The sequence below is a fragment of the Rhineura floridana genome, chromosome 3 (genome assembly GCF_030035675.1).
Source record: "Rhineura floridana isolate rRhiFlo1 chromosome 3, rRhiFlo1.hap2, whole genome shotgun sequence".
NCBI classification, from domain to species: domain Eukaryota; kingdom Metazoa; phylum Chordata; class Lepidosauria; order Squamata; family Rhineuridae; genus Rhineura; species Rhineura floridana.
This window is the reverse complement of record NC_084482.1, coordinates 212932606-212953370: the sequence shown is the minus strand read 5'-3', so window position 1 is coordinate 212953370 and position 20765 is coordinate 212932606. Positions and strand designations below refer to the sequence as shown.

General features: G+C 46.0%; 1 protein-coding gene across 3 annotated transcripts in view; it reads right to left on the bottom strand.

Moving 5' to 3' along the window:
• Positions 1 to 2636: 2636 nt before the first annotated feature.
• Positions 2637 to 20765, bottom strand: part of LOC133381506 (class I histocompatibility antigen, F10 alpha chain-like) — a 36108-nt gene continuing 17979 nt past the window's right edge. Inside the window, exons 7-13 of one of the 3 annotated variants that reach the window (XM_061620683.1) lie at positions 19261 to 19536; positions 17051 to 17187; positions 6357 to 6641; positions 5503 to 5587; positions 4524 to 4556; positions 3168 to 3200; positions 2637 to 2659 (exon numbers count right to left, since the gene is read on the bottom strand). In XM_061620683.1, coding sequence (XP_061476667.1) covers positions 6627 to 6641; positions 17051 to 17187; positions 19261 to 19536 — 428 coding nt within the window. In that variant the 3' untranslated portion in view covers positions 2637 to 2659; positions 3168 to 3200; positions 4524 to 4556; positions 5503 to 5587; positions 6357 to 6626. Of the gene's footprint in view, positions 2660 to 3167; positions 3201 to 4523; positions 4557 to 5502; positions 5588 to 6356; positions 6642 to 15405; positions 16827 to 17050; positions 17188 to 19260; positions 19537 to 20765 lie in introns of those variants that run through there. The other 2 variants (XM_061620684.1, XM_061620682.1) reach the window with 2 other exon arrangements.

Genomic DNA, 20765 nt, shown 5'->3' with positions numbered 1-20765 from the left:
GTCAGAGAAAATCCCTACCTGACAAGAATGGCTGGATAAACTGGGATCAGTCTCTGAGATGAAAAAATCGGAAGTGTGGGCATTCATTCTGGAAATCGTGTTGAAAACCCAGCACAGAAGAATTTACCAATTTGAGCAAAAATTGGTCAACATGTCCTAGATTCTAGAATGCTTCTACTGATGGGACTGAGAAGACAGAACAAAACATTTTTCATATACTTTGACTAGGGATGGAAGGATCTGTCCATTTCCGTTCTCCCAGGTTCTCATTTTATCAATCTTAAACTCCGTTCTGCACATTTCTGCTGCAATTTGCATTTTAAAAAAACCCTCATGAATATTCTTCATTTTAATACATTTTTCTCCTATTAAACAAATTTTTACTAATCTACAACTGTTGGAAGCAATTTCTCCTAATATAATTCATTTTTACATATTATTTTCACTGATATATCCAGTTTTCATGCACATTTCCCCCCCCCCATACCTGCATTTTTGTAAAGGTTTGGTTGGAGAACTACACCACAGAATTAATGCAAATTTTGAAGAGTGGCTGTATTTCGGTTCTCTTATTGTTTCGGAAAGTGGAAATTCAATAGATTTGGCTTTAAATGTGAACTGAGTTGAATTTCTCCCCCTTCCCTAATTCTGGCAATAGATAATTGTGGGAGGTTGTGGTGTTTGGGACTGTTAGGCTGGCCCAACTAAATGTAAACACATTCAGTCTGGAAGTGACTCAAAGGTACCGGCATGGTACACCCAAGCAACAGGCAGGGGACATGGGATCGAGGCCGACCCTCCAGGAAAGTGGTGAGTTTTTTTGCATCCTAGAATTTGAGGACAGATGGCTGAAGGCTGAGGCTCTACAAGAAGTGGGAAGATTCAACTTGAGACACAATACTCACTCTTTACTACTGGAGAACGCCTCAAGGCGACAGAGATAGAAAACACTAGCGCTGTGCACTGTATTCGGCCAAGGCCCGAGCTGAATCAGGTCCCTTTGGAGATGTTTAGGCCTCAGCCGAGTTGGATTCAGGTAGACTCAGACTGTTACAGGTTGAGCCCAGAGTGACCCAGGGATATCAGGGCAGGTGTAGGTAGGCTTGACTTGATGGCCTTATAGTCCCCTTTCAACTCTAATGTTCTATGATTCTATGATCTAAATCAAATTAAATCAAAATTAATTTTGGATGAGGCGGTACAGAGCATGCTTATCAAATCACATCAAGCTAAGCTCCCTTGAAATCAGAAATGACCCAAAGTACATGCTGGTTCCAGTCAAGCTGGATGGGACAGACGGAAGAAATTCCTGAAGGTTTCAGAATATGGAATCTTCTTCTCTCGCCACTCGCACTGGGAGTCTGCTGTCTGGGCTGCACTGACATTGTTGGTCATACTGGAGAGAGAGAGAGAGAGAGAGAGAGAGAGAGACAGAGAGACAGAGAAGATGGTGAAAGATTCCAGATCCAGAAAGAGGCTGGGAGGGAGGGGGTAGTCTCAGCATCTCTCAGCTCAGGTGAAGAAGCGAAGGGTGCAGCCCCAGGAGAGGGAGCTGGCAGGGAGGGAATCACTGGGGGGAGACTAGCTATAATTGATCCAATTGTGCAGTTTTCAGCTTTGCAGGGTGGGAGAAAGTCCTTGCAATTTTGCAAAAGGAACAGGGACTCCCCACACGTACAACCCGGCCCCAATGACATTGTAACCAGAGCCTAGTTAAGGGATGCATTACAGATAACCCCACTGAATCTAGGTCCTGCTGAAGGTTTAGGGACCGGCTAGGATTTGAAAGAGTACGCAAGGAAGTGAGGGAATAATTCCAGGGCTTGAGGCTTAGGATTTGCAGAGGGATGCAGTTTCAGCTCTGTTTTGTCCCAGTCTGCATCTGTATTGGAATTGTTTTTAAATATTTTATAAAAGGTGTTTAAGAGGCTTTGTTGTTAAGATATTGTATAGATGTTTATAGTGCTTTATCACCTGTCTGCTGCCCTGGGCTCCATTTGGAAGGAAGGGCAAGATATAAATTTAGTAAATAACAAAATGTACTTGGGGCTGTAGATGACCAGCAAATCAAACCCTGGTAGAAGCTGCAGTCGCTGCCTGGCTGATCCAGCACCAGATCCTTGAAGGAGAAGGGGCAACACTGCTTTGGATGCAGGACAATGTCTCTCCCAGCAGGAGGAGGGAGGGAGGGGGGGGCAGCTGAACAACTGTGAAAGGGAAGCCCCCTGCAGCCAAGGGCTTCCTGCCCCCTTCCTGCCCCCACTCCCTGCCTCCTCATCTTGCTGGGAAAGGAGAGCGTCCTGCAGCTGAGGGCCTGAGGTGGAAGCAGAGCCCCCTCTTCCCGCCCCAGGCACCTTTTCCCATAGCAAGGGATGGAGGGGGCAAGAAGAGAGAAAACTATTTGCTAATATGCGGAAGGCACAGAGCGCTGGAAGTCTCTCTTTTTTTGTACATCCATCTTCCCCACAGCACCAACACTCCCCCACCCCACAGCTGCTCTTCCTCCAGTTCCTGAAGTGGTCAGCATGAGGAGGGACTGAGGAGGTTTCCTCAAGCGCAGTGACTGGAGGCTGGGATCTCCCTCCTGAGGCCTTGCAGTCTCCCCCTCCCTTTCCCTGCCACTCACCTGCTTTGGGGTCCTAGACAGCCGGGTTGCTCCCTGTGAGGGAGAGAAAGGACATGGAGTGAGTCTTGCCCAAAACTGTACAGGTGATTAACAATTCAGGAGAGTTTTGTTTTGTGGAGGCTAGACCTCTCTGGAGCTTCATGAATCCCTAGGAGGAGGACAAGCACTGCAAGTAGAAATGCCTCCAACTGTTGGCTTTATGGGATCTGCAGGTTACTGTGATGGATTCAGTGCTTCTGAACACAGAGCCCAGGTGCTCTTTAGCTTATGTGTGTCTGATGGGAGCAGTTGGTGCTCTGCTGCTTTGAGAGTTGGCAACTCGCAGGGAGAAAGTGGTGTTCGGGGGTTCAAACAAGGGTCAGGGAGTAGGACCTCCACTGGAACTCTGAAGAAGGCAGGCAGAGAACTTCTGGAGGGCGTTAGAGGAGACTCTCTATAGGGCTTTGGAGATACAGTGAAGTTGAGAAGATCTCCATTCTTGAGCGTCCTCAGTGAGAGGCAGAACTCCCCCTGCCCTGTGGGATGGGATTCCCGCACTTACCCTTGCTGGAGTTGTTGGAACTTGGGTCACTTGCTGGAAAGGGGGAAAAGGAGGAGGAGGTCAGCAGAAGGGATGGGGGTATACTGACCACCTCTTCTCTCACTCTCAGACACACCAGGCCCTTTTCTGATCAGCTGAACATAACCACTTTAGCTACAGACTCAACACACCACAAAAACTTACATAGGCAAGAATTATAAATATTTAAATCAACACAGAGAAAGGGCCAGGGGTCCTGGGCCTGCTCCCTCCTTCCAGGAAGAAAGAGACAGATTCCCCTTCCAGCTGCTATGCAGGGAATCTTTTCTTAGAGAGATGGATTTTTTTATAAGTTGAACCTTATGCAGTCAGAAGTTGTTGGAATGTATGAGGTTCAACTCCAACTTGTGGGTTGAGGCTGCATGGGGTTAAAAAGGGTAGCTAGAGAGGAGACCTCTTGGTTGCTAGGCTACACCTATCCCTTTGATCTCCTGCTGTCTCTCCCTTCCTGCTAGACTGATATGCAAAGGATGTTGATCCCAGTTCCTTCCCTCCTTCCCACTTCTTCTTTTTCGAGATGGGAGCAGGCATCTTTCCTTTGTCTCTCCTTCTTCTCCAGCATGAGGGCAGACCCGGGGCTCTGAGTCTGCTGCTCTAACATAGCTAGTTAGCCAGATGTAGGACTCTTTCCTATCAAGTATGTACTTCCAGAATAAAGTAGTTATGTCTTATTTTAAAGCTTAAAGTCTCTCTCTGACTAATTTGCAGGGAAGGTGGAATCTTTAGCCAAGATTCAAACACACACACACGTAAGCTCGCTCAAAACTCTGTGCTCTGCTACGCAACCAAATAGATTTCCGACAGAAGTAAGCACCGTTCAGTTCAGTGCAGTTTATTCTCAGGTAACTTATATAGAGGGTTGCAGTCATACACTTATTAATATACTGCCTTATATGCGTGCATCTCAAGGCAGTTTACAATCAATATAATTAAAATGCAATACAAATACAAGTAAACAATTAATAAAATAATAGTAATTTTCCCAGGTGTGTATCTATAACTGGAGTTCTGCTGTCATTGCTTCCAGTGAAGGACAGCCGCAGGATTCCTGTTAATTGCCCTTTCAATGGCCTCTCGCTTAATTGCCTCTTAAAGTCAGACACTGTTTCCCTGGATCATGGGAGGGTTTAATTACTCTCTGCTCCCTTTAGATATTTTATTTCTTCTTTCCACTTTTATAGTGACAAGAGCGCTTTTTCATCTCTGGCTTGGACACAGACACCACCCCAATAAACTAATCCTCTTTTTTCCTTAGTTTCCACCCCAGGCCTGCCCGCATTGGGAGAAATAACATGCAGAGAAGATGATCTCACTCACTTGGTGCTTCTCTGTATCTTGCTTGCCTTTTTCCTAAAGGCAGAGAATCAGAGAGTTAGAACTGAAAGGGATCCCACAGAGATCATCCAGCCTCACCCTCTGTGGTCAGGAAGGATGCCCGGCAGATGCTTCTTCTGTCCATTTCCTAACAGCCTCAGGGAAGGAAGCCCCACAGGCCCTCCAGGAAATTGGCAGTCATAGAGGGTAGGAAGGCTTTCCAAGGATCACCCCACCACCTGATTTCCTCCACTGTAACCCCTACTGCCTCTGATCCCTCCTTCTGGAACAATGCTGGAGGACAACTCAGGTCAGCACCAGGAGAAGCATTCTGGGTGGGTCAGGGTTAGGGTTGCCAGTTTCAGGACCTGAGACTGATCCTGTATCTTTAGGAGAAGAGAAAGTCAGCCAAGTGCAGGTGTTCTTGCAACACCGTAATGGGAAAAACCACAAGGTGGAATTTTCCCTTCTGCCTCCACAACTTTTAAAGATACAGAAGACCTCTTGGAGGCTGGGCCTGGCAACCAAGAGGTCTTCTGTATCTTTCAAAGTTGTGCAGGGGAAAGGGAGAATTCCACCTTGTGGTTTTTCTCATTACAGTGTTGCAAGAACACCTGCACTTGGCTGACTCTCTCTTCTCCTAAAGATACAGGATCAGTCTCAGGCCCTGAACCTGGCAACCCTAGTCAGGGTGGCTCTATTTTTATTTTGGGCTCCTGCTGGGAGGAAGGGTGGGATATAAATCAAATAATAAACAAATAAATAATAAATATTCAGATTTTAACATACTTTGAGGGAATAGAATGGGGATGCTTCTTACGCCAGGAGAGAGAGGAGTCAGGCTGACTTGGGACATAATTACATACACGCGATGAGGGCTGGCTAAAGGGGCACAGCAGAGCAGTCCGGCCCAGAAGGAACAGCCCTTCCAACAGACAAGTGGCCTCCACCCACCCCCAAAATCCACTCACAGTTCACTTACTGTACAACAGGATCCCAGTAAATTGCAGCTGCTCCCAGCAGGATGGCCCCCAGAACACACCCAAGAATGAGTGCGATGTTGGATGCTAAAGTTGAATTCGGAAAAGAGGAAAACTATTTATTTATTATTTGCTTTATATCCTGCCCCTCCAGTCGGAGACCAGGGCAGCAAACAAAAGCATTAAAAACTCTTTAAAACATCATAAAAACAGACTTTAAAATATATTAAAACAAAACATCTTTAAAAACATTTTTTTTTAAATCTTTAAAAACATCTTTAAAAAGATTTAAAAACATATTAAAAAGCAATTCCAACACAGTCACAAACTAGGATAAGATCTCAACTCAAAAGGCTTGTTGAAAGAGGAAGGTCTTCAGTATGTGCCAAAAAGATAACAGAGATGGTGCCTGTCTAATATTTAAGGGGAGTGAATTCCAAAGGGTAGATGCCACTTTCCTTTTTATTTAAGGAAAAACCAAAGCAATATTTCCCTGTTATGGGTCCACAGTGACAAAAGGACTTCAGAGTTCATGAAACTCACAGTTGGGGGAAGGATATCCACGAATGGCCCACACAAAGATGGCAGCCAGTTTCTGCCTGTGACATATAATTTCAGTTTACAGCGTACAAGACAGTAGGTACTTCACAAAAAAGGCTGCACCCCAGTTAAAGATGAGAAGATCCAAATCATTTGCTTTCCACCCTGTCACACATCCGAGAATCCAACTGGGTTTGTTGATATAAGATATGATGCTCAGGGGGAGAGAGAGCTCACTGGTTTTGACCCTCCTTCTAGCCTGGGGGAAGGTTCACCTCCCAGAATCCACCCCTTCCCCTCCCCCGCTGTCTCTCACCAGGCTCCTCCCAGGCCACCTCCAGAGGCTGCTTTAGGCCATCATGCTCCACGTGGCACCGGTAGTGGTCCCTGTCCTTTGGGTCGATCTGGATGCCAAGCAAGGCATGGTAAGTCCCATCTGAGTTGGGGGCAACAACTCCCCGGAAGGTGTCCTCCTCCCAGACCTCCTCATCCTTCCTCCAGCTGGCATCGATCTCCTTGGGGTAGAAGCCGTGGGCTCAGCAGACGAGGGTCTCCATGCCATCTGAGTGTACCTGGCGTGTCACCTTCACCACTGGTGGCTCTGCCACAAAAAAGCAACACTGACTTTAACACAGAGACGTCCCCAGAGGCAGGCAAGGTGGATGCTGTACTTTTAAGATAAGAGCAGAAAAAATACCCCAGGTAGCCATCTAGGCCTTCCCAGTGAGTCAACATCCTACCTGCAGCATCCCTGAGAGATCTCTTGAAGAAAGCTTCAGGGAACGAGATTCCTCAGCCTCCCTTTGGATGGTTGACTATGACTATGACACCTTGTAGTGCTAAGACTTAGACTAAGACTTACACTGCATTAACAGAAGTATAGTTTCCAAATCGTGTGAAGTATTAGTTCCCCTCTATTTAGCACTCATTAGGCCTCGTGTTGAGTACTGCGTCCAGTTCTGGTCTCCGCACTACAAGAGGGATGCAGACAAACTGGAACAGTTTCAGAGGAGGGCAACAAGGGTGATCAGAGGACTGGAAACAAAGCCCTATGAGGAGAGACTGAAAGAACTGGGCATGTTTAGCCTGGAGAAAAGACTGAAGGGAGATATGATAGCACTCTTCAAGTACATGAAAGGTTGTCACACAGAGGAGGACCGGGATCTCTTCTCGATCATCCCAGCGTGCAGGATATGAAATAATGAGCTCAAGTTGCAAGAAGCCAGATTTCGACTGGACATCAGGAAAAACTTCCTAACTGTTAGAGCCATATGACGATGGAACCAATGACCTAGAGAGGTAGTGGTCTCTCCGACACTGGAGGCATTCAAGAGGCAGCTGGACAGCCATCTGTCAGGAATGCTTTGATTTGGATTCTTGCATTGAGCAGGACTTAGACTTGATGGCCTTATAGGACCCTTCTGACTCTATGCTTCTATGACTTTCCCAGAGAGTTGCCTCTGAGCTGAGGGGCAAATGTCACCGGGTCCCCATGGATGAATTTTGTTCAGATCCCTCTAAGCGCTTCTCCACACTGCTCTTTTTTTTATTGTGGGTGTCTTCTGCGACATATTCTTGACACCATAATATTTATTATTTATTATTTGATTTATATCCTGCCGTTCCTCCCAGTTGGAGCCCAGGGCAGCAAACAAAAGCACTAAAAACACTTTGAAATGTACTGCCTTCAAGTCGATTCTGACTTATGGCAACCCTATGAATAGGGTTTTCATGGTAAGTGGTATTCAGAGGTGGTTTACCATTGCCATCCTCTGAGGCTGAGAGGCAGTGACTCATCCAAGGTCAACCAGTGAGCTTCATGGCTATGTGGGAATTCGAACCCTGGTTTCCCAGGTCGTAGTCCAACACCTTAACACTTTAAAACATCATAAAAAAACTTTAAAATGTATTGAAACAAGACATCTTTAAAAACATTGTTTAAAAGCTTTAAAAACATCTTTAAAAATGTTTAAGAACATATTAAAAAACAATTCCAACACAGTTGCAAACTGCGATAGAAGGTCTCTATTTAAAAGGCTTGTTGAAAGAGGAAGGTCTTCAGTAGGCGCCAAAAAGATAATAGAGATGGTGCCTGACTAATATTTAAAGGGAGGGAATTCCAAAGGGTAGACATCACTACATTAAAGGTCAGTTTGCTATGTTGTGTGGAAGGGACCTCTTGATTAGATGATATCTGCAGGAGGCCCTCACCTGCAGAGCACAGTGATCAACTGGCTACATAGGGGATAAGACAGTATTTCAGGTATCCTGGTCCCAAGCTGTATAGGGCTTTGTACACCAAATCCAGAACCCTGAACTTAGCCCGAGAGCTAATAGGTAGCTAATGCAATTCTTTCTGCAGCGGGATGACATGTTGGCAATACCCTGCCCCAGTGAGCAGCTGCAGCTTCTGGACCAACCTCAAGGGAAGCCCCACATAGAGCACATTAAAGTAATCCAGCCTGGAGGTTACCAGTGCATGGGCAACAGTGGTCAGGCTATCCCGGTCCAGAAACGGCCACAGCTGTCTTATCAGCCGAAGCTGGTAAAAGGCACTCCTAGCAACTGAGGTCACCTGGGCCACTAGCGACAAAGATAGATAGAGCAGCAACCCCAGACTACGGACCTGCTCTTTCAGGAGTATGACACCATCCAAAGCAGGCAACTGAGCAATTATCTGAACTTGGGAACCACCAACCCACAGTGTCTCTGTCTTGTTAGAATTCAGACTCAATTTATTGGCCCTCATCCATCCCACCTCCAAATCCAGGCAGAGCTCCAGGGCTTGCACGGCCTCTCCCAATTCAGATGTTACAGAGAAATAGAGCTGGGTATCGTCAGCATAGTGCTGACACCTTGCCCCAAATCTCGTGATGACTGCTCCCAAGGGCTTCATATAGGTGTTAAAACAGCATGGGGCACAAGATGGTACCCTGTGGCACCCCACAGCACAGCTGCCAGGGGGCTGAAAAACAATAACTCAATGCTATTTTCTGAAAACAACCATGGAGATAGAATTGGAACCACTGTAAAACAGTGCCTCTAATACCCATCTCACCAAGTTGGCCCAGAAGGATACCATGATCAATGGTATCAAAAGCCACTAAGAGATCAAATAAGTTCCCTGTCCTTCTCCCAATAAAGGTCATCCATTAGGATGACCAAGGCCGATTCAGTCCCACAACCAGGCCTGAACCTAGATTGGAATGGGTCAAGATAATCTGTTTCATCCAACAGTATTTGCAATTGCTGTACCACAACCCTCTCAATCACGTTCCCTAAGAAGGGGGTATTTGCAAGGGGTTGGTAGTTGTTGCAAACCAATGAGCCCAGGATGGGCTTTTTCAGGAGTGGTAGGATCACCGCCTCTTTCAGGGTGGCTGGAATCAATCCCTCCCACAACGATGCATTGACCACACCCTGGATCCACTTGGTCAAACCCCCTCAGCAAGCTTTAATAAGCCAACAAGGACAAGGGTCAAGAGGACATGTTGCTGGCCTCACGTTGCAAGCACCTTGTCCACGTCATCAGGCCGAATCAATTGAACATTCCCAAGACGTTGCAGCAGATATTGCACTGGACACCTCACTAGAGACTACAGTAGATGGGGATGGGGCATCAACACTGCTAAGGAGTCGAGCAACTTTACCCTCAAAGTGCCTTGCAAACAATTCATGGTGGGCCTCTGAAGGGTCTAAAACTCCATTTCCTGGAGTTGATGTAAACGGACCCCTGACAATACAGAAAAGCTCCACTGGATGGCTACTTGAGGATGCGAGGGTGGCAGAGAAGTGGGCCTTCTTCACTGCCCTTGCCGCCACACAGTAGGCATGGTTATGTTTTACGCGTGCCTGATCAGTCTCATAGCATGTCTTTCGCCACTTGCATTCTAGCCATCATCCAGCCTGTTTCATTGCCCTTAGCTCACTGGTGTACCAAGGTGCAAACCGGGCTCCACAATGCTGGAGAGGGCACTCAGGGGCAACTACGTCAAGAGCCCGATGCACCTCACTGTTCCACAGCATGACAAGGGCTTCAACAGGGTCACCTGCTTTATGTACTGGGAACCCCCCCAGGGCATTCAGGAATCCTGTGGATTCCATTAGTCTCTGGGGGCAGAACGTCTTAATCTGTCCACCACCTCTGCAGGGGAGGATCAGAGCCATAAGTCTAAACTTCACCAGGAAGTGGTCTGACCATGACAATGAGGTGACATCCACCCCCCCAATCTCCAGATCACCCCTTCCTCCATCTGGAGCAAAAGCCAAGTCGAGAGAGTGCCCTGCCCTATGCGTTGGGCCAGTGACAACTTGAGACAGCCCCATGGTCATCGTGTAAGCCATGAAATCTGAAGCCGGAACACTAGAGGCAGGCTCAGCATGAACAATGAAATCACCCAGGACTATCATTCTGGGCTCCTCCAATACCACAGCCCAGATGGCCTCCATCAGAGAAGCTGCAGGGCAGCAGGGTGGATGGTACCCAAGCATCCACTGTAGTTTACTGTATCCTCAGCCTGACACCAGGTGCAGGCCCTCACAGCCAGCTCCAAGACAGAGTGGTTTCCTGGTGACAGAGATGGATAGCATGGCAAATTCCATGCTAGCGATAATTAGGAAAGGTATTGAAAATAAAACAGCCGATATCATAATGCCGTTGTATAAATCTATGGTGTGGCCGCATTTGGAATACTGTGTACAGTTCTGGTCGCCTCATCTCAAAAAGGATATTATAGAGTTGGAAAAGGTTCAGAAGAGGGCAACCAGAATGATCAAGGGGATGGAGCGACTCCCTTACGAGGAAAGGTTGCAGCATTTGGGGCTTTTTAGTTTAGAGAAAAGGCGGGTCAGAGGAGACATGATAGAAGTGTATAAAATTATGCATGGCATTGAGAAAGTGGATAGAGAAAAGTTCTTATCCCTCTCTCATAATACTAGAACTCGTGGACATTCAAAGAAGCTGAATGTTGGAAGATTCAGGACAGACAAAAGGAAGTACTTCTTTACTCAGCGCATAGTTAAACTATGGAATTTGCTCCCACAAGATGCAGTAATGGCCACCAGCTTGGATGGCTTTAAAAGATTAGACAAATTCATGGAGGACAGGGCTATCAATGGCTACTAGCCGTGATGGCTGTGCTCTGCCACCCTAGTCAGAGGCAGCATGCTTTTGAAAACCAGTTGCTGGAAGCCTCAGGAGGGGAGAGTGTTCTTGCACTCGGGTCCTGCTTGCGGGCTTCCCCCAGGCACCTGGTTGGCCACTGTGAGAACAGGATGCTGGACTAGATGGGCCACTGGCCTGATCCAGCAGGCTCTTCTTATGTTCTTATGGAAGTTCTGTATACCTGCAGCCTGTGCTGGTGCTGCACCGAGTATCCAGGTGGGCCAAGCTGGGTCAGATCAACTCCTCCCAGCTCACGCACCCAGGCCTCAGTTTGTTGTTGTTGTTGTTGTTATGTGCCTTCAAGTCTATTATGACTTATGGCAACCCTATGAATCAGCGACCTCCAACAGCATCTGCCATGAACCACCCTGTTCAGATCTTGTAAGTTCAGGTCTGTGGCTTCCTTTATGGAATCAATCCATCTCTTGTTTGGCCTTCCTCTTTTTCTACTCCCTTCTGTTTTTCCCAGCATTATTATCTTTTCTAGTGAATCATGTCTTCTCATTATATGTCCAAAGTATGATAACCTCAGTTTCATCATTTTAGCTTCTAGTGACAGTTCTGGTTTAATTTGTTCTAACACCCAATTATTTGTCTTTTTCGCAGTCCATGGTATGCGCAAAGCTGTCCTCCAACACCACATTTCAAATGAGTTGATTTTTCTCTTATCCACATTTTTCACTGTCCAACTTTCACATCCACACATAGAGAGTGGGAATACCATGGTCTGAATGATCCTGACTTTAGTGTTCAGTGATATATCTTTGCATTTGAGAACCTTTTCTAGTTCTCTCACAGCTGCCCTCCCCAGTCCTAGCCTGATTTCAGTAATGCACACCAAATTGGCACCTTTCACCCATGATCAAATGGCCTTATTCTGCACCAATCTGGCATTAAAAAACAACACACACAGGCCAGTGGGCACAGCAGATGAGCATGGAGGAACCCATCCATGAGAGGAGCAGGAGCGAGGAACAAGGCGTAGATAGCCTTGCCCTCATCTTCTATGGTTGTTCACCATCTCCCCATGGCTATACCTCCCTCTATCCATGATCACTGAAACTGGTGGCATCACCCATGTTCTCTCCTACTAAGGCTCCTCGTAAACACCTGATATGGACTCAACAAGAGCCCACCAACAAAACCTACCTGCTGAACCAGTTATCCCAGTAGGCCTCTGAGAAAACTGGGAATAGTCAGACCCACTGAATATAATTCACAAAGGGCACACCTACTCCCCCTCTGTCTCACACCCAGGGAGGGTCAGCCTTCTACCAGTTACAGACTCTCACTCTGAAGCAATCTGGTGACTTTCTCCTATCATTCAGTTCACTGCACAGGGTTTGACCCTGTGCTGGAACTACACATGCACCTTATACCCTCCCCACTACCAATCTCCTCCACGTTGGTTAAAAAGAAATAGCAGGGGGTAGTGCCCTCACCCTTGGGATTCCTCAGGAGCTCTCCAAGGGGCAAACCCACCAGCAGCAGACCCGCCACCCAAGCACAGCTAGGCTTTGATGCCCCCTGACCCAGCCAGGAGCTGATGCAAGAGGCTGCAAGAATGACTGCAGCTTCTCTCTGGAGTCAGGGTCAGTCAGGGGGTCCCAGTCCTTGCAGCACTTACCAAGGACTTCAGTTGTCTCAAGAGGCAGCAACCCAGAGGAGTGAGGAAGCAAGCACCCAGATGCTCAGGTGCTCACTCCCAGGGCAGGTCTTCTCCAGTCCCCAGTGCTGCAGCTGCTCCCCTAACAGTGCATTAGTAGTGGATTTATACTGTTTTAGTTTATGCTGCAATGCTTCCCCGATGCTACCACATTATTGCTGTCCAGAGGAGCCAGCCTTGAAGTCAGTGTGGGGCAAATGAGTGCACCGCCCCCTAGAGCTGTGCTTAGGCCATCCCCCAGATTTTTTTTGGGGGGGGGGAGAACTGTCTTTTTAATTTCTGATGTGACAGAACGACAACCTCCATTTAAAGAATGACAGCTTGTTTAAGAACCGGAACAATGCAAGGATAGGACCCTCTGAGAAGTTCAGTGAATAAGGCAGGGTGAGAGCACAACAAAACCTCACCTGGAAGAGGCCCCAAAATTCTGCTCACTCAAGACTTTCCCTGACTGAGAGGGGTTTTCATGATCACAACCTCCCTACAGTTACTTAAGTAATAGTAAAAAGACACCCTGTATAGTAACATGATCCTTGAAGGGTTAAATATTAAAACGGTATTATGGGCAAGATCTGAACAGGGTGGTTCATGACAGATGCTCTTGGAGGTCACTGATTCATTGGGTCACCGTAAGTCGTCGTCGACTTGGAGGCACATAACAACAACATGGGCTAGAGTTAAACTCCACCTCTTGGACTTTAGACTCCACCCCTTGGACTTTCCTTTGCTCTGCTTTTCAGATTCAGTTTCAGTTGTGTCCAGTGGCGTGCTGGTAAATGTTTAACAACCGGCTCTCCTGGGGAAAAAGGTATGCATATATATATATGTACGTAAGTTTATTTTAAATTTTACTGATATAAAGGATGTGTAGCACACAATTTACAAATAATAATAAAATATACAATACTCTTTATTGTAAATTTCATATGGCCAATTGATTGTCACAGAATGCTTTCGTTGATTTTTGCCGAACTCTTGTATCTGTAGCCAACCTATGGTTATTATTTGTTTCTTTCTTTCTTTCTTTGTTTCTTTCTTTGTTTCTTTCTTTGTTTCTTTCTTTGTTTCTTTCTTTGTTTCTTTCTTTGTTTCTTTCTTTGTTTCTTTCTTTGTTTCTTTGTTTGTACCCCACCTGATGGCCAAAAGGCGCCTTACAAGAAAAATACATCAATACATCAATAAAACAATACAATTTACAAAATTAAATAACAATGACATTATTTTAAAAAACAGCGATTATCACACACACACACCAGTGTGTAGATGCAGGGTAGCATAGATGGTTCTGCTCTCCTCCAGAGATGTTCTAGGCAGCTGTGTCAGTCTGAGAGGGATGGCCCTTGCAGCATGGCCTCCAGTTTCTTCCTGTCCATAGCTAAGGTTCCAACAAAGGGGTGTCCCCAAAGAAGCTCTTTATTCCGCACCGTGGCTATCGGCAGCCACCGCTTCTCCTCCTCCTCCTCCACGCCGCCAAGGCCCGTGCGAAGAGTGTGTGAGGCCTCCCGCCTGCCTACCTGCATTACTTGCTGCCTGAGGGGGCGGCGGCAGCAGTGGCAGACAGAGATGCGAAGGAGTGGTGGGCCTTTAGCAGTGCCAGTGTCCCCTCCTCCGGCCCGCCTGCTCCATGCCTCGCCTGCCTTCCCAGCATTCCTCTTTGCCTCGCCAGTTTACCTTGACACACGTGACGAGGTGCGTGGCCAGCTTCATGACTGCGAAGTTGCCTTTGCCAAGGGTGCACTCGATCTCGTAGTAGCTGATGCGCCTGGGGGCCGGGGGCAGGGCAGCGGGGCTGAGGGAGGGAGGTGGGGGCCAGGTGCGAGGAGGGACAGAGCCTTTGCGCCAGCCCCGCCACTGGACGCTGCAGCGTTTTGAGTATTATCAGAGTTTGGAAGATTACTTTTAAAAAGTAATAAATTAGTTATAATTACTTGGCCCCAAAAGTGGTAATTACTGTTACAATTACAATTGCTCTGCAAGTAACTGATTACTTTTTTGCAAAAGCAATCACTACAATTACATTTCAGTTACGTATTTAAAAAAAACACCTACAAGGTGCTGGCCTTGGCTGCTACACGTCTAAGTAGCCTAAAACAATATTAAAAATAAACACACACACACAGGGGATAGTAGACCACCAAGATGGGCTAATTTACATACTGAATGCCCGTTGTTATGCAGTGTATATGCTGTTTGTATTGTTGATTATATAATATTTTATTGTATTAATTGTATATTAATGTATTTTATTGTATTTATTGGAAATTGATGTGTACGTCGCCTAGAGTGGCTTTGGCCAGATAGGCGACTAAGAAATTAAATTTACATTTACATTTACATTTTAGAATAATTTTTTTTATCCCTAAGATTAACAGAATGGCGTAATAGAATTTCACATCCCCCCACCTCCTCAAGCAATGATGATACCGCAACACTTGAAATCAAACTTTACACTTGAAATGTTGCTTTTATAATACATTTCTGTTATGTCTCAAAAGACATCTGTTACGTCTTAGCTGGCGAACTGCTCAGTCAGTCCAATAGCAGGTGGGTTACTGCAGTACCTCTTTATTGCTTGCTCTGTCAGTACAAGCACAAGCCTCGGGAACTAGAATCTCTCTCTTATGAGCTGGGAAAGCGCCACTTCCCCTTTCAGGCCTACTCACTCACCTGGAAGAAATTCCACTCACCTATTTGGAATTCCTGGTCACCATAGGCTACCAAGTGAGCATTTAAATACAAGACTGATGTAATGTAAATGTACTGCCTTCAAATCAATTCTGACTTATGGCGACCCTATGAATAGGGTTTTATGAGGCTGAGAGGCAGTGACTGGCCCAAGGTCACCCAGTCAGCTTCATAGCTATGTGGGGATTTGAACCCTGGTCTCCCAGTTCGTAGTCCAGCACCTTAACCACTACACCACACTGTCTCTCACAAGACTGATATACATCTTGAAATGTTTACCATCCTCCCTAATATTCTCAATTCTACTGTATCGAGAGAGAAAGAAGAGAGGGGAAGACTACCCAGAAGATGACTTGTGGTGTCCCATGTGAATGCTTGACTGCATGTGAGAAATAAATTTCAATACATAATAAAAATAAATTTATTAAAATTCATCAAAGTAGAACTGCAAATCAGTTCTAAGATTATATTACATGATTATACTACTTTTTAAAAAATACATCTCCTGTTAGGACGTTGGAATATGTTTGCTCAATTCAAGACTTTGATTGGGGGGGGGCATTATTTTTTCTGTTAAGGATCAACAATTTTACGATCAAAGCTTACTGTACAGTTAGATTCCAAATCTATTTTTATGCATAAACATGTTTTAATATTGCCTGCAAAATATGCATAGTTTAAACATGCTGTCAGTATTAACAACATTTTTAAAAAATATTTTTAAGCAAAGTGAAAGTGGAGAGTGTCAACAGATGCTGTGGATACCTTTTCTGTGTACAAATCATGTTCTTGTGCTGCCAGCACAAACAGATTTGAATGAAAGCTACAAAGATATAACCGGATGGATAAATTACCAATGAAGGGTGCAATCTACCCAGCAGTGCTAATACGCAGTATTAACTCATGGTGATAAGGCTGTGCTTCTTGCACAAACCTCGTTGAAATAATCAGAGAATAAACAGCAGCATTAGGTAGATAGTATTTAATAGATGAGAACTGCATTTAAAACGTATTGTTTAGATAACTGTAAAATAAGCAGAAAGGCAAATGTACTTGATTGCTTCACACATTGGAGGTATTTAAAAGTATTTACTAGTAGATTTAATCAAATGCAGATGTATCACTGAACACTAAAGCCAGGATCATTCAGACCATGGTATTCCTGATCTCTATGTATGGATGTGAAAGTTGGACAGTGAAAAAAGTGGGTAAGAAAGAAGTCAACTCATTTGAAATGTAATGTTGGAGGAGAGCTTTGCGCATACCATGGACTGCAAAAAAGACAAATAATTGGATGTTAGAACAATTAAACCAGAACTGTCACTAGAAGCTAAAATGATGAAACTGAGGTTATCATACTTTGGACACATCATGAGAAGACATGATTCACTAGAAAAGACAATAATGCTGGGAAAAACAGAAGGGAGTAGAAAAAGACGAAGGCCAATCAAGAGATGGATTGATTCCATAAAGGAAGCCACAGACCTGAACTTACAAGATCTGAACAGGGTGGTTCATGGCAGATGCTGTTGGAGGTCACTGATTCATAGGGTTCCCATAAGTCATAATCAGCTTGAAGGCACATAGCAGGCTCCGGAGGAGTCGACAAAGTCATCCAATACTGGGATACAGCTGGTGAAAAGCCAAACATGATGTTAGCTGGCTTGTTGGCTGTCCACCTAGACTGTAACTCAGTCCTAATTTCTAATTTTCCCAATATGTGCAGCTTAGCATGAGGCCTTTTCAGGGTTTCTGGACAAAAAAATCGTTAACAACCAGTAAAAAAAATTCCAATTGCTTTCCAAAATTAGTTTCCAATTGCTTAGTCTTTAATATGGCAATCAGTTAAATGTTTTCCCTTGATTTTTCAGCAGGAAGGAAAGAACAAAGTTTTTTTCAATCTGAAAAGGCGTATTGTGAACCTACCATTCAGAAAGCTTTCTTGCATGTTTATGAAGCATTTTTATAAGTTTATGAAAGGAAGTGTATTACACAGTAAATATTTTACAAAGTTAAGGATTCAATCTTAATGACTTCAACAAGAAAAGTTGTGCATATCGTTCTCAATACCACTCTCCCTAAATGCATGACTATGACTGCATGGTAATGTGCTCTTACTCTGTTTCTAAACTTTTTTTTGTATTGGTGTAGCCGTGATACAAGATTAAAATGTATTTTTTTGAGAAAACAAGCTCTTCTTGTGAAACAAAACCAAATGCCAACCATTTAGTTCCTGGTGTTCATACTACATTTTATGTTAACTCAGCCTTTACATAGCCCATTATCCATGGAGGAGGAGTGAGGGGGAAGGTCACTGCCCTTTGCTCCTCCTGGCCTGGTTCCCAAATCCTCTGCACCAGTGTGTGTGTGTTGGGGGGGGAATTGACTGGTGCTATGCAGGGCCAGCTCCAGGCATGTGGGGGCCCTTGGGCATCAGCTTGCCCTGGCCCCCTGATGGGTGGGTGGGTGGGTGGGTGTGCGTGTGCGTGTGCGTGCGTACGCGTGCCCCCATACCCCCATGGCCACCCTAGCTGTCTAGTCTTCACCATTGCCCTTAATGAAGATGGCAGCCATGGTTTCCCTAAGGGGAATGAAGCCTCCGCCGCCATCAAGGTTGATGGCACACGTGCGTGCTACGTGCACACATCTCTGCCATCAACTAAGATGGCAGCAGCGGCTTCAGTACCTTAGGGAAGCTGCAGCCGCCATCTTCATTAAGGGCAATGCTACAAGGCCGGCTGACAGGTAAGTGGGGGGGGTGTGGATCGCGGATCACGGAAGGGGAGCGAAGGGCCCCTGTAATTACGGGGCCCTCGGGCCACTGCCCAACCTGGCCGCCCTTTAGAACCGGCCCTGGTGCTATGTACCCCCCCCAAATGCCCACCTAACAAGGCATAGGACTAGCAGGGGTTATAGCACAACAAAAGCAAGGCAAACATAAAGCAGAATACTTGTAAAAAAAGTAAGAGGATTTCAGCTGGAAGTTACAGAATAGGCACTGATTGGGCATGAAGCAGTGTGACCACTTTTACAATGCTCAGTTTGCTGCTCTTTGCTCTCCCAAGACTTATCCTCCCTCAGTTCATTCCACGTTTCATATTTTATGAAGTGTAATCTTAATTTTAATGAAGAGAGCAAACAGCCCCAGAACAGACAGTACCACTTATACTCCAGTCTGCTCTGAAGGGCTCCCTTGAGATAGAAGAAGCCGCCAAAGTCTCCTCTCATTTCCAGTGCGGGTCTACCCGGAGCAGAGACAGCTTTGGAGTTGCATAAAATTTCAGAGGGATGTGAAACCATTAAAAGAAAAAAACGTTATTGGGGGGGGAGAGGTCTCAGGCAGGATCTACCAAGGGAAGGGGGGGAGTGGACTGAACCACTTCAGCCTGCAGGTTGAGGGGGAACCCTGTATTTAAATATTCCTCAACACTTAAGAAAAAGGCACCTTCAAGTAGAAAATGTGTAAGTGCTCTCTTGCCACTATCCTTGGCTTTTATTTTTTTAATTCAGAAGAGCATCCTCCCCCCCTCCAAAGGTGTCCCTTGCAGGGGCTGCTCCAGGCGCCCGTCAACTCCCCACAGCCTGGACTGACAGCTCAGTCTGGAGGCCAAGGGAGGGTCTGTGTGTGTGAACGTGTGAGACCGTGCAGGGTTGCAATATGGGGGGAAGCCAAGGCCCCCAACAAGTCCTCCCTCACCCCCTCACCTGTCCTCTGCAGAACCTCCTTCCCGTAGTCCAAGTATCTCTTCAGCCACTCAACGCATTCCTCCTCCAGGTAGGCCTTGTAGTGCTGGGTAAAAGCCCTGTCTCTCTCCAGCTTCCTCTTGCTCACTTGGGCCTCCACCTGGGCTGCCGTCCAGGTGAGGGTCTCCTTGTCAAAGCTGAGGAAGTCCCTCCCGTCGTAGCCAAACTGAAAATACCCTCCTTTGCGGTTCTCTGGGCCCACCTCACAGCTGTACATCTCCTGCAGGGAGTGAAATCCTGAAGAAGAAACAAGAAAGAGAGAGACCCCGAAGAGGTCAACTGGGGCAGGAGGATGGGAGCAAGCGGAGGCTGCAGCCCTGTCAAGCCGCCCAAAAGAGGTTGGGACAAAGACCTCTTTTACCTCAAGCTCAGGTAAGAAGCAGGCCCCTCCCCTTGGCTCCTTCCCTGACACCCCCTCCCAGAATGTCCCTTTTGGGGGACTTATGTCGTCTTACGCCAGCTTCACTTATGCTGGTCTCGTCTGAGCCCCAGCAGAGCCGGGCTGAGGGACTTATGCCGGTGTAGCACGGCTGAGCCAGGCCCAGCCGGCTCAGCTGGAGATCCTCCAGTTGCATTGCACCCTAAATGTTCTGCCAAAAATTCTATAAACTCTATTTTTATAAGACAGAAAATGTCCCAATACTGGTCTCTTCACAAATGAAAACCAGTGGGGGGAAAATATATTACCTAAATATATTTGGGGAAGGAAACAAGAGTAGGACTTCTCCAGCTAACAATTGCCATGTTTTGTTTTATACCACTAGAATAAAAAACACTCGTCTAAAAAGAACTTTTCTACTAAAAATAAGTCAGAGCTTTAGATAAAAACTGGGTCTTCAAAATAAGCACTTGATGTGGAGCTAAATTAACATTATACATCGTACATAAAGTAAGTACAGATATACAAAAATGCACGCAACAGATGCTAGATATGTAGATAATGCTGATTTTACCATGGAATCCTGTAGATATTTACTCCAATGCAAGTCCCATGAAGTCCAATGGGGCTCCCTCCCAGGTAACTGACCATAGGTTAGCCATCTAAAATCATATATGGAGGAACTGCCAAAAATAAAACCTTTTTTGCTATATTAATTGGTGCTGAATTAAGTCCAGCTCAGTGTTTCTCTTGGACACAGATCACTGCCAAATGTGACACACCCATCCACCCAGGGCAATAATAGCCAAACTATGAAGAAAAGAATAAGGAACCGGGGGGGGGGAAGCATAGGTATAATAGGAATCTTGCTTGACAGGGGCTGAGAGAGATGTGAGCCAGTACCTTAAGCCTGAGTTGGACATCATTTCTATCCAGGTCCGGGTGTTGGGCCCCCCTGCGGCCCCCCCAACCTTCCTGCTTCTCCAGCAACACAGGAGTCTCCTCTAACTCCAGCATAGACCTTTTGGGGTCTCCCTGCCCCAAAACCTCACGCAGGGTTTTAGTTCCTGTTTTACTTCCCACTCCC